This window comes from Bombina bombina, chromosome 6 (genome assembly GCF_027579735.1).
Source record: "Bombina bombina isolate aBomBom1 chromosome 6, aBomBom1.pri, whole genome shotgun sequence".
Lineage (NCBI taxonomy): Eukaryota > Metazoa > Chordata > Amphibia > Anura > Bombinatoridae > Bombina > Bombina bombina.
In genome coordinates, this window is record NC_069504.1 from 699,513,037 (window position 1) to 699,530,676 (window position 17,640).

The window sequence follows — 17,640 nt, forward strand, 5'->3', positions numbered from 1 at the left end:
TTTTAAAACTTGTTTAGTATGCCTGATGAAACGGCCAGGAGAGCCGAGAAACACGTAGCAATTTTTACTTGCTATTTTCACATGCTTGTTGAATCACTTTGATGTTCCAAGGCTCATTTGCAGAGCTAGTAATAAAAGTTTTTGTTTTAAGAAAAACTTGTGCCTGGAATCTATATATAACAAGCAGTTCACTACCAGACGCCTTAACTGCCCAAGGAGAGTTGCATACCGGAGAGAGCCAGCTGGTCAGCTCTGATTACCAGCCAGTGTCCACAAGCACACCGGTGTTCTTTTTACTATTGTGAGTACCCTGCGCACAGATTAATAGCAGTCTGTCTTCCTATTGTCCTTATCGATACACACATTTGTGCGCCTTTCTTTTTCCATCTTCTAGAAGTCTCTTTTTCCTGCTGGATAAAGTTTGGAGGGTGCGGCCGGATGAAGTGAGATTTTTCAAGTGAACATTTGGGACTTAGTACAACGCCACTTCACATTGGAACGTCCTTTATTTGATGTCAATGGACTTTGCATATTGAAGTAGAATACATCAGTCTTTAATGAGGTTCCATTTTCCATTATTTAAATGTATATAATTTCTGTATAAGATACATTATCGTCATATATAGGGTATTTGCAATACATTTGTATATTTATGTTTCATTATTTTATTGAATAGTTTATCTAGTATTTTAACACCGTACATTCATATTGCCAATAGCGCCCTCTGGCGACTAAGGTCACTTTTTTTCTAATTTCTAAAAGTTGCTCACTTCCCACAGACACAATATATACAGTATCTCACAAAAGTGAGTACACCCCTCACATTTTTGTAAATATTTTATTATATCTTTTCATGTGACAACACTGAAGAAATGACACATTGCTACAATGTAAATTAGTGAGTGTACAGCCTGTATAACAGTGTAAATTTGATGTCCCCTCAAAATAATTCAACACACAGCCATTAATGTCTAAACCATTGGCAACAAAAGTGAGTACACCCCTAAGTGGACATGTCCAAATTGGGCCCAATTAGCCATTTTCCCTCCCCGGTGTCATGTAACTTGTTAGTGTTACAAGGTCTCAGATGTGAATGAGGAGCAAGTGTGTTACATTTGGTGTTATCGCTCTCAAACTTTCTCATACTGGTCACTGGAAGTTCAACATGGCACCTCATGGCAAAGAACTCTCTGAGGATCTGAAAAAAATAATTTTTGCTCTACATAAAGATGGCCTAGGCTATAAGAAGATTGCGAAGACCCTAAAACTGAGCTGCAGCACAGTGGGCAAGACCATACAGCGGTTTCACAGGACAGGATCCACTAAGAACAAGCCTCGCCATGGTCGACCAAAGAGGTTGAGTGCACGTGCTCAGCATCATATCCAGAAGTTGTCTTTGGGAAATAGACAATGAGTACTGCCAGCATTGCTGCAGAGGTTGAAAGGTTGGGGGATCAGCCTGTCAGTGCTCAGACCATACGCCGCACACTGCATTAAATTGGTCTGCATGGCTGTCATCCCAAAAGGAAGCCTCTTCTAAAGATTATGCACAAGAAAGCCAGCAAACAGTTTGCTGAAGACAAGCAGACTAAGGACATGGATTACTGGAGCCATGTCCTGTGGTCCGATGAGACCAAGATAAACTTATTTGGTTCAGATGGTGTCAAGCTTGTGTGGCGGCAACCAGGTGAGGAGTACAAAGACAAGTGTGTCTTGCCTACAGTCAAGCATGGTGGTGGGATTGTCATGGTCTGTGCCTGCATGAGTGCTGCCAGCACTGGGGAGCTACAGTTCATTGAGGGAACCATGAATGCCAACATGTACTGTGACATACTGAAGCAGAGCATGATCCCCTCCCTTTGGAGACTGGGCCGCAGGGCAGTATTCCAACATGATAACGACCCCAAACTCACCTCCAAGACAACCACTGCCTTGCTAAAGAAGCTGAGGGTAAAGGTGATGGAGTGGCCAAGCATGTCTCCAGACCTAAACCCTATTGAGCATCTGTGGGGCATCCTCAAACAGAAGGTGGGGGAGCGCAAAGTCTCTAACATCCACCAGCTCCGTGATGTCATCATGGAGGAGTGGAAGAGGACTCCAGTGGCAACCTGTGAAGCTCTGGTGAACTCCATGCCCAAGAGGGTTAAGGCAGTGCTGGAAAATAATGGTGGCCACACAAAATATTGACACTTTGGGCCCAATTTGGACATTTCCACTTAAGGATGTACTCATTTTTGTTGCCAACGGTTTAGACATTAATGGCTGTGTGTTAAGTTATTTTGAGGGGACAGCAAATGTACACTGTTATACAGGCTGTACACTCACTACTTTACTTTGTAGCAAAGTGTAATTTCTTCAGTGTTGTCACATGACAAGATATAATAAAATATTTACAAAAATGTGAGGGGTGTACTCACTTTTGTGAGATACTGTATATTTGTATGTAGGGATGCACCGAAATGAAAATTTGGGACCGAAACCCGAAAATTCAGGATGCCCTTGGCCAAAAACCGAAACCGAAAATGACCTTTTTCCCCAAATGATTTTAAAATAGGTTTTTTCTATAATTGTATTAATAATATTAGACTTTTAATGAATTGAATTACTCTAAAATGAAAAACTACACGCCAATAAAATAAATAACCACACTTTTATTGAAATTAAGTCACCAAAATTAGACAGAAAATAACTTAATAAACCAATACAAATAAAAATCTGTTTCTGTTATTTAGGACTGAATAAAGAATTTATATTGTTGATATTAAATAGTGCTCCAGAAATGGGCCGGCTCCTATGCTAAGGCCCCTGCTTTTCAACAAAATATACCAAGAGAACGAAGAAAAATTATTAGAAGTAAATTAGAAAGTTGTTTAAAATCACTGCTCTATCTGAATTATGAAAGAACAATGTTGGGTTATATTTCCCTTTAAACAAATCTCTGTATAAGACTCTTCTAAGTTTACTATTGATATTTGTTTGTTCAAAGCTCCTCTTTTACTGACAGCTCTCTGTATAAGGCTCATCAGTTACTAACATCTCTCTGTATAAGGCACATCTGTTACTAACATCTCTCTGTATAAGGCTCTTCAGTTACTAACATCTCTCTGTATAAGGCTCTTCAGTTACTAACATCTCTCTGTATAAAGCTCTCCTGTTACTAACATCTCTCTGTATAAGGCACATCTGTTACTAACATCTCTCTGTATAAGGCACATCTGTTACCAACATCTCTCTGTATAAGGCACATCTGTTACTAACATCTCTCTGTATAAGGCACATCTGTTACCAACATCTCTCTGTATAAGGCACATCTGTTACCAACATCTCTCTGTATAAGGCACATCTGTTACCAACATCTCTCTGTATAAGGCACATCTGTTACCAACATCTCTCTGTATAAGACACATCTGTTACCAACATCTCTCTGTATAAGGCACATCTGTTACCAACATCTCTCTGTATAAGGCACATCTGTTACCAACATCTCTCTGTATAAGGCACATCTGTTACCAACATCTCTCTGTATAAGACTCATCTGTTACCAACATCTCTCTGTATAAGACTCTTCTGTTACTAATAGCTCTCTGTATAAGGCTCTTCAGTTATTAGCACCTCTCTGTATAAAGCTCTCCTGTTACACAATCTCTCTGTATAAAGCTCTTCAGTTACTAAAATCTCTCTGTCTAAAGCTCTTCAGTTACTTAAATCTCTCTGTATAAAGCTCTTCAGTTACTAACATCTCTCTGTATAAAGCTCTTCAGTTACTAACATCTCTCTGTATAAAGCTCTTCAGTTACTAACATCTCTCTGTATAAAGCTCTCCTGTTACTAACATCTCTCTGTATAAAGCTCTCCTGTTACTAACATCTCTCTGTATAAAGCTCTCCTGTTACTAACATCTCTCTGTATAAAGCTCTTCAGTTACTGACACCTCTCTGTATAAAGCTCTTCAGTTACTAACATCTCTCTGTATAAAGCTCTCCTGTTACTAACATCTCTCTGTATAAAGCTCTTCAGTTACTAACATCTCTCTGTATAAAGCTCTCCTGTTACTAACATCTCTCTGTATAAAGCTCTTCAGTTACTAACATCTCTCTGTATAAAGCTCTCCTGTTACTAACAGCTCTCTGTATAAAGCTCTCCTGTTACTAACATCTCTCTGTATAAAGCTCTCCTGTTACTAACATCTCTCTGTATAAAGCTCTTCAGTTACTAACATCTCTCTGTATAAAGCTCTTCAGTTACTAACATCTCTCTGTATAAAGCTCTCCTGTTACTAACATCTCTCTGTATAAAGCTCTCCTGTTACTAACATCTCTCTGTATAAAGCTCTCCTGTTACTAACATCTCTCTGTATAAAGCTCTCCTGTTACTAATATCTCTCTGTATAAAGCTCTTCAGTTACTGACACCTCTCTGTATAAAGCTCTTCAGTTACTGACACCTCTCTGTATAAAGCTCTTCAGTTACTAACATATCTCTGTATAAAGCTCTTCAGTTACTAACATCTCTCTGTATAAAGCTCTTCAGTTACTAACATCTCTCTGTATAAAGCTCTTCAGTTACTAGCACCTCCCTGTATAAAGCTCTTCAGTTACTGACACCTCTCTGTATAAAGCTCTCCTGTTACTAATATCTCTCTGTATAAAGCTCTCCTGTTACTAACATCTCTCTGTATAAAGCTCTTCAGTTACTAACATCTCTCTGTATAAAGCTCTTCAGTTACTAGCACCTCCCTGTATAAAGCTCTTCAGTTACTAACATCTCTCTGTATAAAGCTCTTCAGTTACTAACATCTCTCTGTATAAAGCTCTCCTGTTACTAACATCTCTCTGTATAAAGCTCTCCTGTTACTAACATCTCTCTGTATAAAGCTCTTCAGTTACTAACATCTCTCTGTATAAAGCTCTCCTGTTACTAACATATCTCTGTATAAAGCTCTTCAGTTACTAACATCTCTCTGTATAAAGCTCTCCTGTTACTAACATCTCTCTGTATAAAGCTCTTCAGCTACTAACATCTCTCTGTATAAAGCTCTCCTGTTACTAACATCTCTCTGTATAAAGCTCTCCTGTTACTAACATCTCTCTGTATAAAGCTCTTCAGTTACTAACATCTCTCTGTATAAAGCTCTCCTGTTACTGACATCTCTCTGTATAAAGCTCTCCTGTTACTAACATCTCTCTGTATAAAGCTCTCCTGTTACTGACATCTCTCTGTATAAAGCTCTCCTGTTACTAACATCTCTCTGTATAAAGCTCTCCTGTTACTAACATCTCTCTGTATAAAGCTCTCCTGTTACTAACATCTCTTTGTATAAAGCTCCCCTGTTACTAACATCTCTCTGTATAAAGCTCTCCTGTTACTAACATCTCTCTGTATAAGGCTCTCTTGTTACTAACATCTCTCTGTATAAGGCTCTTTTGTTACTAGCACATCTCTGTATAAAGCTCTCCTGTTACTAACATCTCTCTGTATAAGGCTCTTTTGTTACCAACAGCTCTCTGTATAAGGCTCATCAGTTACTAGCACCTCTCTGTATAAAGCTCTCCTGTTACTGACATCTCTCTGTATAAGGATATTTTTTTACTAACAGCTCTCTATATAAACCTCTGTTGTTACTGACATCCCTCTGTATAAGGCTCTTCTGTTACTGACAACTCTCTCTATAAGGCTCTTTTGTTACTAACAGTTAAAGGCTATGAGTAAGGCTTAGGCCGAAATGCGTAAGCTGTTTGTTTAGGTGCCCTGCACTTATCTTTTCCACTGTTTTCTCTGCACTTTTAACCGGGAGTATATACTCCCTACGCTAAGGATGTACATGTTTTTTGGATTTGTCCATTAAATTGATTTGCTTGCTTTAACTCGTGTGCTCTCATACTTCTTATTGTTACTGACAGCTCTCTGTATAAGGCGCTTCTGATACTGGCTGCTCTCTGTATAAAACACTTATGTAAATTACAGCTCTCTGTAAAAGGCACATGTGATAATGACAGCTCTCTGTATAAGGCGCTTCTGATACTGGCTGCTCTCTGTATAAAGCACTTCTGTAAACTACAGCTCTCTGTATAAGGCACATCTGTTACTGATAGCTCTCTGTATAAGGCTCCTCTGTTACTGACATCTCTCTGTATAAGGCTCCTCTGTTACTGACATCTCTCTGTATAAGGCTCTTCTGTTACTGACATCTCTCTGTATAAGGCTCTTCTGTTACTGACATCTCTCTGTATAAGGCTCTTCTGTTACTGACATCTCTCTGTATAAGGCTCTTCTGTTACTGACATCTCTCTGTATAAGGCTCTTCTGTTACTGACATCTCTCTGTATAAGGCTCTTCTGTTACTGACATCTCTCTGTATAAGGCTCTTCTGTTACTGACATCTCTCTGTATAAGGCTCTTCTGTTACTGACATCTCTCTGTATAAGGCACTTCTGTTACTGACAGCTCTCTGTATAAGGCACTTCTGTTACTGACAGCTCTCTGTATAAGGCACTTCTGTTACTGACAGCTCTCTGTATAAGGCTCTTCTGTTACTGACAGCTCTCTGTAAAAGGCTCTTCTGTTACTGACAGCTCTCTGTAAAAGGCACTTCTGTTACTGACAGCTCTCTGTATAAGGCACTTCTGTTACCGACATCTCTCTGTATAAGGCTCTTCTGTTAATGACATCTCTCAGTATAAGGCTGTTCTGTTACTGACAGCTCTCTGTATAAGGAACATCTGTTACTGACAGCACTTTGTATAAGGCTCTTCTGACACACACACTTGAAAATCTGTATATGTGTGTGTGTTTGCTGAAAGCAATAGCCTACATAAATAGGTATAAAAACATTTTAATACACATCATCAACATGAACTGGTATTATTGAAACCAGTACAGGTTTAAGCTGACTCATCCGGTTCTATCAACCCATTCTAGTTTTGCAGAATGTTAAAAACCAGGTACAACTGAGCTCTACCATCAAGATTGAATCACAGTGAGTCATATTATGGCTGTTTTAGCCAGGATCTCTCAGTAGCAAGTAAAACAAAATAAAAAGATTATATGGACACATTATTTATCTGTAGAGTACCCCAGAAAATCAAAGTGGGCACACTGTATATAGCATCTATAAAACAAAAGAGGTTTGTATATACAAAACATACTGCTTTAATAAGAGCTAATATATACAATTCCCATAACCTATATATAGAGACATTTATATACAGCAGTTATTTATTTATACATCTTAATAAAGAGCAGGCACAGAATAAAGAAGTGATAAAAATAAGTTATAAATAATTAATATATTTTCAGATAGGTCATTATAACTAATATATATTCTACAATTAGTATTTATAAACTGCTATAAGCATTCTCCATATACACAGTGTACAGTAGTTGTATTATACGTACATATACTGATCCTCGCACTCCCAACTCCAGCTCTTCTCGTCTCATCTTTCTGCTCCTGTTATAACACTTCCTGGTTTATATTAACCTCTCCTCCCAATTGGTCTCTTGTTCAACTTCCTTTCATTTTAATTGGCCAAGCTTTCCTCCTGGCTAGTGAAGGTAATATATTATATTGCCAGTAGATGGAGCTGAGGAGTTATATTGCATACCAATATGTGAAAGTGACAGTGAAACAGCATAGCTTGCAGCAGGTGTCTGATATGTCTCTGACGCGATGGTTTTTCACGCATTAAAAGCTGTAGCACTGCCAATTTAACACTGAATGTGCTGGTAGATCTATTTTTTTAATGGTAAAAGCCAAGCATATTTTGTCTGTCGTATAATGTCACTGGTATCTTTGGGTTTTGTTTACAAAGATCCCAAAGTTTTGATCAGTGTGTAGTGATGCAATGTTTGTACAAAACAAACTTAGAACAAGCACATAATTGACATATAATAATATGACGGGGTCTGAAAGAACTGGAAGGGGCATGAATAGATAGATTAGAAATAAATAGGTAGATAAGCTGATAGATTGATAGGTGATAGCTGCTAGATATATCTATGATAGATTAGATAGATAATTAGATATAGATGATATATAGCTAGATAATAGATATAGATAGATAAAAATAGATGGATAGATGAATAATAAATTGATGATAGATATAGATTATAAATAGAATATATATATATATATATATATATATATATATATATATATAATATATATATATATATATATATATATATATATATATATATATATATATATATATATATATATATATATATATATATATAATATAATCCGTTTAATGTGTAAATAACCAAGATAGATAGATAGATGATAGATAGATAGATGATAGATATAGATTGATAAATGATGGGTAGATTATAGATATATGATAGATAGATAGATAGATAGATAGATAGATAGATAGATAGATAGATAGATAGATGATAGCTCTAGATGATTGATAGAGATAGATGATAGATTGATAGATAAATATATAGATAAATAGATATATAGACAGATAGGTAGATAGACAGATAGATAGATGATAGATTGATAAATAAGATATATGATAGATAAATAGATTGATGATAGATAGATAGATAGATAGAGATAGATAGATAGATAGATAGATAGATAGATAGATAGATAGATAAATATAGAGGATAGATATAGATTGATAGATAATGGTTTAATAGCTAAATGATAGATAGATAGATATATAAATAGATATAGATTTATGATGGATATATGTATGTATATATATATATATATATATATATATATATATATATATATATATATATATATATATATATATAGATGATAGCTAGATAGATGATAGATAGATAGATAAAGATAGATAAATAGCTAGATGATAGATACAAACAGATAGATAATAGATTGATGATATATAGATAGATTACAGCTATATAGATGATAAATATAGATTGATAGATGATGATAGATAAGTTATAGATGATAGATTGATGATAGATTAGATAGATAGATGATAGATCAATGATAGATTGATTATAGCTAGATAGATTATAGATATATATGGATAGATAATTGGTTAATAGATAGATTATAGATATATATAGATGATAGATAGATAATAGGATTTATTTTATATATATATATATTTATATATATATATATTGATAGATAGATAGTTAGATAGATAGATAAATAGATGATAGCTAGATAGATGATAGATATATAGATAAAGATAGATAGATTGATAATAGATAGATTGATAATAGATAGATTATAGCTAGATAGATTATAGATATAGATTGATAGATTATGGGTAGATGATAGACAGATAGATAGATAGATAGATAGATAGATAGATAGATAGATAGATAGATAGATAGATAGATGATAGATGCTAGATAGATGATAGATACAGATGGAAAGATTGATAAATGATGATAGTAAAATGATAGATAAGATTGATGATAGATTAGATAGAAGATAGATGGATAAAGATATATAGATGATAGCTAAAGATAGTTATAGATAGATTGATAGATAATAGATGATGATAGATAGATGATGGTAGATAGCTTCAATAGATTATTTAGATATATACACACACACACACACACACACATATATATATATATATATATACAAATCCTTAGGGAAAGGGCACTCTCACTTTAAATGTAATCAATAGACCAGGGTGTCCATTTTAAGAAATATGTAGTCCAAAAACCCACAAACAGCAAAAGAATAAGTGGGAAGGGTCACTCTCTGGATTTCACAACAGTGTTTTAATGTGACGTTTTAGGCTAAATAATCCCTTCTTCAGAGAAAAAAATAAGTAATAAAGTGCAATTTATACTCACAAACGAGCTTTAAACAAATGGTGACCCCTGTACATGTGAGCGCCATGGAAGGACACACTTCCGGTGCAGCGTGTCGCATGCAAATTCACACCCCCAAGGTTACTGTGACAACATGCTAAACAAAAAGCGTAATGTATTTCTATAATGTAAATAAAGTGATGTAACTAAAGTGACAAGTGTAAATATGGGATCTAAGCCATGAGGAAAATACATCCTAAGGTCTAATTAAAAACATAGAATGTTGGAACTCAAACTTGGGAGGATATAGAGATACCAGCATCGTTATTCACAATCCCAATTAGTATATACACCTTGGGTAGTTGTACAAACTTAGTAATGGAAACAAAGTCTAATGTGTTAAATATGGTAAATATGCACACACCCAATGTGTTGAGGAGGCTATATATAACAATTGTGTACAATAGTCAATATTCCAGACTTTATCTGCAGTAATTTGCATGTACCAAACAAATATTTTAAATATACGTCAACAGAAAATTCCATTATATTGTCATATGGCTGAATACCAGCTACTATCTGACTATTACTATAATTTCCAAAATTATAACTTAAATAAACATTTATTTTCTCAAATACAGACTATACAGCATATTCAAAACGCTAGAACACTATGTATATTATTAGTAGCACAAAATAGAAATAACCTGCATACAGACAGCTAGGTAGGATATATAGAGTCAGACCTATGCAAGACAGCCAATCTGTGCACACTATATATCAAGCTGATAAAATCTGTCTATTAAGACAGAGGGATGTCCTAACAGGTTTCAAAAAGATTTTATAATGGAATCATAAGAAACACTGCCACTCAAGCATAGTATTCAAGTCTTTAGGAGCCAAAGTGTCCAGTTTATGGAATCCATCTGGATTCCAATCTGCGCAAAGTCTTGTCTCTATTTTCACCTCTTTTTAATGGTGGCACATGATCTATAATCATGGTCTTTATTTGCGAGACAGAATGTCCCTACTCCAGAAAGTGCCTGGCAACAGGTTGATCTGATTCTCCATAATTTTTACTTGTCACTCGTTTTACCCACATAGTACAAACTGCACACACAGACAATGAAATACACTATGTGTGATGTTGTACAAGTTAGGTGATGTTTAATGGGACATGAAACCCTTTTCTTTCATGATTTAGAAAGAGCATACAATTTTAAGCAACTTTCTCATTTACTTCTATTAACTAATTTGCTTCATTCTATTTATAATTTTAGCTTAAAAGCATATCTAGATAGGCTCAGTAGCTGCTGATAGGTGGCTGCACATAGATGTCTTGTGTGATTGGCTCACCCATGTATATTGCTATTTCTTAAACAAAGGATATCTAAAGAATGAAACAAATTAGATAATAGAAGTAAATTGGAATGTTATTTAAAATTGTATTCTCTACCTGATTCATGAAAGAAAATTTTGGGGTTTAGTGTCCCTTTAATATAAAACCTTTTATTTGTATGAGGATGATTAAAAGTCTTGCCAGCTATTAAACTGTTGCAAGTGGTACAACTAGAGCAGCGGTAACATTCCGTCTTTGGAGGAGGTAACCAGGTTCTTTGTACAGTTGCTAAATATGTGTCAGGGTGCATTAGTTGGTCCGTCAGGCTGTTACCCCTGCAAAATCCTACTCGGGGAGGGTTAATATTCTGAAAAGGTAAGGTTTTGTCAGATTGTAAGATGTGCCAATGCTTCTGTATGCTAGAGCTAATCTGGCCCTTGTCTTGTCTGTAAGTGGTGATACAAGTTAGCCATTTGGATGTCCTGTCATCTGGTTTCTTGTTCTCAAAGGCTTTGATTTTGCACTCCCTTAAGTTTTTGTAGTTATAGCCTCTTTGATGGAATCTCAATTCCATTTCTTTTAGTTGAGTTTGTGTATTTATATCCTCAGTATTATTTCTTATAACAAGCTGGTACTGGCATAGGGCCAGAGGATGACAACTCCTACCGTGGAGAATGGAATTTCTATCAGTGCTTTTTGGAAAGAAAGTAGTGTCCAAACCCCTATTGGTTTTGAAGATACTTTTTGTTTTAATATATATTTATTGGAAAAAAGATAAATGATAACATAAATACATCCAGAACAAAACATAAACATAAATATAGTTCTATTTCGTCTGTTTGACATCACATTCTAATTCTATGAGCTTGTGCATAAATAGACTTTCTTCTCTATAGAAAAAGGAACACATACAGAAATACAAATGATAGAAATCTATAATATTCAGATATAAAGCATTTTAGAATGAAGGATAATATATCTAGTGAGAAGAAATATTTAACAATAATCTATAGTTCTAGATTTTATCTTGTTCATTATGTTAAATTCACAGTAAAACCAGAGAAACTGATCATTTTGCCGTGGTCTCTTACGGCAAAATTACAAGTTGTGTGCTAAACCAGGTGCATAAATAATGCAAAAAAATGAGCGGTTTCGCACTCTCTATAGCGCTGCCATTACACGTTAATGAAAAACCTTCTTTTGTTGGGCAGTAAGGTGCGATAATCTCCATACCGCACAAAATCCAAGGCCTGACTTAACGTGCTTGTGCACGTTTTCCCCCATAGACATCAATGGAGAGAAAGTGTAAGAAAAAAACTAACACCTGCGATCGCGGAATGGCAATCGCCATAACTCAATCCCCACTGATGTCTATGGGGAAAAGAAAGTTATGTAAAAACATAACACCTGCCGCCCCCCGCATCGCTAACACCTAAATAAACCTATTAACCCCTAAAACGCAGGCCCCCCCACATCGCTAATACTATAATTAAACTATTAACCCCTAAATCACTGGCCCCCCCACATTGCTTCTAATACAATAAACCTATTAACCCCTAAACCGCCGGCCCCCACATTGCTACTAATAAAATAAACCTATTAACCCCTAAGCCACCATCCCTCACAATGCAATAAACCCTTAAAACCTGCAATAAGCCCTTAAAATTAAAAAAAATTCAGCCAATAGGAATGCAAGGTACCCCAAATATAAAATGGGTACCTTGCATTCAAGCTTCAGTGTGCGGTAGCAACCGCATGCAGCTGCCGGTCCTGTTCCGCGGCCGCATTGGCATCACGCTGCCTTCACCTTGGATGAAGATAGAAGAGGTCCCCGCGCTGGATAAAGATGTCGCCACCTGGAAGAAGACCTTCACCGCCTGGAAGAAGACCTTCTCCGTCAGACTTCTGGAACGATGAGTACCTATTTGGGGGTTACACTAGATTTTTTGGGGTGGGTTTGTTTTTTAGATTAGGGATTTCTTTATTTTAATTGCCTGCAAAAGAGCTGATTGCCCTTTTAAGGGAAATGTCCATACAAATGCCCCTTTAGGGGCAATGGGTAACTTAGTTTTTTTTGTGTTAGTTTTTTTTTTATTTTGGGGGGTTTGGTGGATGGAGGTTTTTACTGTTAGGGGGTGTTTAGTATTTCTTCAGTTCTTTAGTTCTTTCATGTAATTGGCAAGAGTCCATGAGCTAGTGACATATGGGATATACAATCCTACCAGGAGGGGCAAAGTTTCCCAAACCTCAAAATGCCTATAAATACACCCCTCACCACACCCACAATTCAATTTTACAAACTTTGCCTCCTATGGAGGTGGTGAAGTAAGTTTGTGCTAAGATTTCTACGTTGATATGCCCTTCTCAGCATTTTTTGAAGCCCGATTCCTCTCAGAGTACAGTGAATGTCAGAGAGATGTCAAGGGAGTATCACCTATTGAATGCAATGGTTTTCCTCACGGGGATCTATTTCATAGGTTCTCTGTTATCGGTCGTAGAGATTCATCTCCTACCTACCTTTTCAGATTGACGAAATACTCTCATATTCCATTACCTCTACTGATAACTGTTTCAGTACTGGTTTGGCTATCTGCTATATGTGGATGGGTGTCTTTTGGTAAGTATGTTTTCATTAATTAACATGAATGTAAATTTTGATGCTAAAGTGCCCGGTTTTTAAAAATTCGATTAAAAACAGGGGCACTTTAATTCATCAAAATTTACATTTCACTCCTGTTGTGAAAAAAAAATTACCTTTTAAACTTCACAGTAGCTCCAGCTTCCTCTGGTCGTCGCAAGCCATTTCTGATGTCAGAAATAATGGATAGGTCATCCTCCAATCACAGATTTCCCCCGGGGGAATCAGTGTCTGATTCAATGACGTGATTAGAGGAAGCCGGATTCCTTATTTTAGACCCAGGAAGAGGCTTTGCAACGGGTGGAGGAAGCTGGAGCTGCTGTCAAGATTAAAAGGTAAGTTTTTTTTCACAACACGAGTGAAATGTAAATTTTGATGAATTAAAGTGCCCCTGTTTTAATGAAATTTAAAAAAAAGGGCACTTTAGCATCAAAATTTACATTCACTTTAAGACGCTTTCAGCTATGGTTTGGCATTTTATGTATTTATATAAAGTTCTAAATATATGTATTGTACTTATATTTGCCATGATTCAGGTTTTAGTATATTTCCTTTTGCAGACTGTCAGTTTCATATCTGGGAAATGCATTTTTTAGGAAAATTTATTTCTTACCTGGGGTATAGTCTTTTTTCAATAAACTGTCATTTTAAATTCGCGGGCAGAATTAGGCTCGCGAGGGCGCAAAATGCCAAACTATATTGCGTCATTTTTGGTGCGATATTTTTTTGGCGCGAAGTTACGTTCTATGACGCAAATTCGTCATTTCCAGCGTCTTTCTCGACGCCGAGTCCTTTCACAAGGTTGCGTCTTCATTGACGCGAGTGTGTAAGCGCCAAAAAGATTTCTCTGTTTGTTTGTGCGTCATACTTGGCGCCAAATATTTTCATTATTTTAAACCCCATTTCTCTATCAGAGGGCTATGCTGATTGCATTTTTTTTCCCATTCCTGAAACTGCCATATAAGGAAATTGATCATTTTCCTTTATATGTTGTTTTTTCTCTTACATTTGCAAGATGTCTCAATCTGATCCTGTCTCAGAAATCACTGCTGGAATCCTGCTGACTGATAACAGTTCTACCAAAGCTAAGTACATTTGTTGTAATCTTGTGGAGATTATATCTCCAACTGTGGTTTGTAATAAGTTGTCATGATAAACTTTTACATGCAGAGAATGTGTCCATCAGTATTAGTACATTGCCTGTTGCTGTTCTTTTAACATCTAATGTACAATATATACCTGTGAATTTATAAGAATTTATTGTTGATTCTATTCAGAAGGCTTTGTCTGCCATCCCACCTTCTAATAAATATAAAGGTCTTTAAAACTTCTCATAAAGTTGATGAAATTTCAAATGACCGACAACATACTGAATTATCCTCCTCTGATGAGGATCTATCTGATTCAGAAGATCCTTCCTCAGATTTTGACACTGACAAATCTACTTATTTATTTAAAATGGAGTACATTCGTTCTTTGTTCAAGAAGTGTTGATTATATTGGATATTGAGGAGACTAGTCCTCTTGATATTAAAACTAGTAAACCTCATGTGGTTATTCCAGAGGTTTTTTCAGTTCCTGATGCTATTTCTGATATGATTTCTAAGGAATGGAATAGGCCTGGTACTTATTTTATTCCTTCTTTAAGGTTTAAAAAATTGTATCCTTTGCCAGCAGTTAGATTGGAGTTTTGGGGAAAGATCCCCAAGTTGAGAGGGCTATCTCTACTCTTGCTAAACGTACTACTATTCCTACGGAAGATAGTACTTCTTTTAAGAACCTTTAGATAGGAAATTTGAATCTTATCTAAGGAAAGCTTATTTATTTTCAGATCTTCTTCTTAGGTCTGCAATGTCTTTGGCTGATGTTGCAGCTGCTTCAACTTTTTGGTTGGAAACTTTAGCGCAACAAGTATTGAATAATGATATGTCTAGCATTGTTAACTTGATTCAACATGCTAAAAATTTCATTTGTGATGCCATTTTTGATATCATCAACATTGATGTTAAATCTATGTCTTTAGCTATTTTAGCTAGAAGAGCTTTGTGGCTTAAATCTTGGAATGCTGATATGACTTCTAAATCCAGATTGCTATCTCTTTCTTTCCAAGGTAAAAAATTATTTAGTTCACAGTTGGATTCAATAATTTCAACTGTCACTGAGGGGAAGGGAGTTTTTTTGCCACAGGATAAAGATCTAAGGGTAAATCTAAAGCTTCTAACTGTTTTCGTTCTTAAATAAGGAACAGAAATCTAATTCTTCCCCAAGGAATCTGTTTCCAATTGGAAGCCTTCTTCAAATTGGAATAAATCCAAGCCATTTAAGAGATCAAAGTCAGCCCCCAAGTCCAAATGAAGGTGCGGCCCTTATTCCAGCTCAGCTGGTAGGGGGCAGATTAAGATTTTTCAAAGATGTTTGGATCAATTCGGTCCAAAATCATTGGATTCAGAATATTGTCTCTCAGGGGTACAGAATAGGGGTAATCATGCTAGTTCCGTTTCAGGAACAGGGTCTGGGGTTTTATTCAAATCTATTCATTGTCCCAAAGAAAGAAAATTCATTCAGACCAGTTTTGGATCTAAAAATTTTGAATCGATATGTAAGAGTACCAACTTTTAAAATGGTGACTATAAGGTCTATTCTTCCTTTTGTTCAGCAAGGGCATTATATGCCACAGTAGACTTACAGGATGCATATCTTCATATTCCGATTCAACCAGATTGCTATCAGTTCCTGAGATTCTCTTTTCTAGACAAGCATTACCAATTTGTAGCTCTTCCTTTTTGGCCTAGCGACAGCTCTAAGAATCTTTTCAAAGGTTCTCAGTGTCCTACTCTCTGTTATCAGAGAGCGGGGTGTTGTGTTTCCTTATTTGGACAATATCTTGGTACTTGCTCAGTCTATGTTCTGCAGAATCTCACACGAATCAACTACTGTTGTTACTTGGAAGACATGGTTGGATGATCAATTTACCAAAAAGTTCTTTGATTCCTCAGACAAAGGTAACCTTTTTAGGTTTCCAGATAGATTCAGTGTCCATAACTTTGTCTCTAACAGACAAGAGACGTTTTGAAATTGGTTGAGGCCTGTTGGAACCTTCAGTCTCAGTCATTCCTTCAGTAGCTATGTGCATGGAAGTTTTAGGTCTCATGACTGCAGCATCGGACGTGATCCCCTTTGCTCGTTTTCATATGAGACCTCTCCAGCTTTGTATGCTGAACCAATGGTGCATGGATTATATAAGGATATCACAATTAATATCCTTAAATCCCAATGTTTGACTTTCTCTGACTTGGTGGTTACATCACCATCGTATAATTCTAGGGTCCTCTTTCGTTCATCCAACCTAGACTGTGATCACAACAGATGCGAGTCTTTCAGGTTGAGGAGCTGTTTGGGGATCTCTGACAGCATAAGGGGTTTGGAAATCTCAAGAGGCGAGATTACCAATAAATATTTTGGAACTCCGTGCAATTCTCAGGGCTCTTGAGTTTTGGCCTCTGTTGAAGAGAGAACCGTTCATTTGTTTTCAGATAGACAATATCACAACTGTGGCATATGTCAAACATCAGGGTGGGACTCACAGTCCCCAAGCTATGAAAGAAGAATCTTGGATACTTGTTTGGGGCAGAATCCAGCTCCTGTCTAATTTATGTGGTTCATATCCCAGTTATAGACAATTGGGAAGTGAATTGCCTCAGTTGTCAGAACCGGAGGATGGTCCGTCCACCCAGATGTGTTTTCTCAAGTTGTTCAGATGTGGGGGCTTCCAGAAATAGATCTGATGGCATCTCATCTAAACAAGAAACTTCCCAGGTACCTGTCCAGATCCAGGAATCCTCAGGCGGAAGCAATCGATGCATTGACACTTCCTTGGTGTTATCAACTGGCTTATAATT

At 36.4% G+C, this 17,640-nt stretch overlaps 1 protein-coding gene across 1 annotated transcript in view; it reads right to left on the reverse strand.

Moving 5' to 3' along the window:
- The window catches only part of LOC128663475 (WW domain-binding protein 1), an 88,597-nt gene extending 81,157 nt beyond the window's left edge, over positions 1-7,440 (reverse strand). Inside the window, exon 1 of the mRNA XM_053717820.1 lies at positions 7,395-7,440. Within this exon, the coding sequence (XP_053573795.1) occupies positions 7,395-7,439 (45 nt within the window). The 5' untranslated portion in view covers position 7,440. The remainder of the gene's footprint in view (positions 1-7,394) is intronic.
- Positions 7,441-17,640: the final 10,200 nt, after the last annotated feature.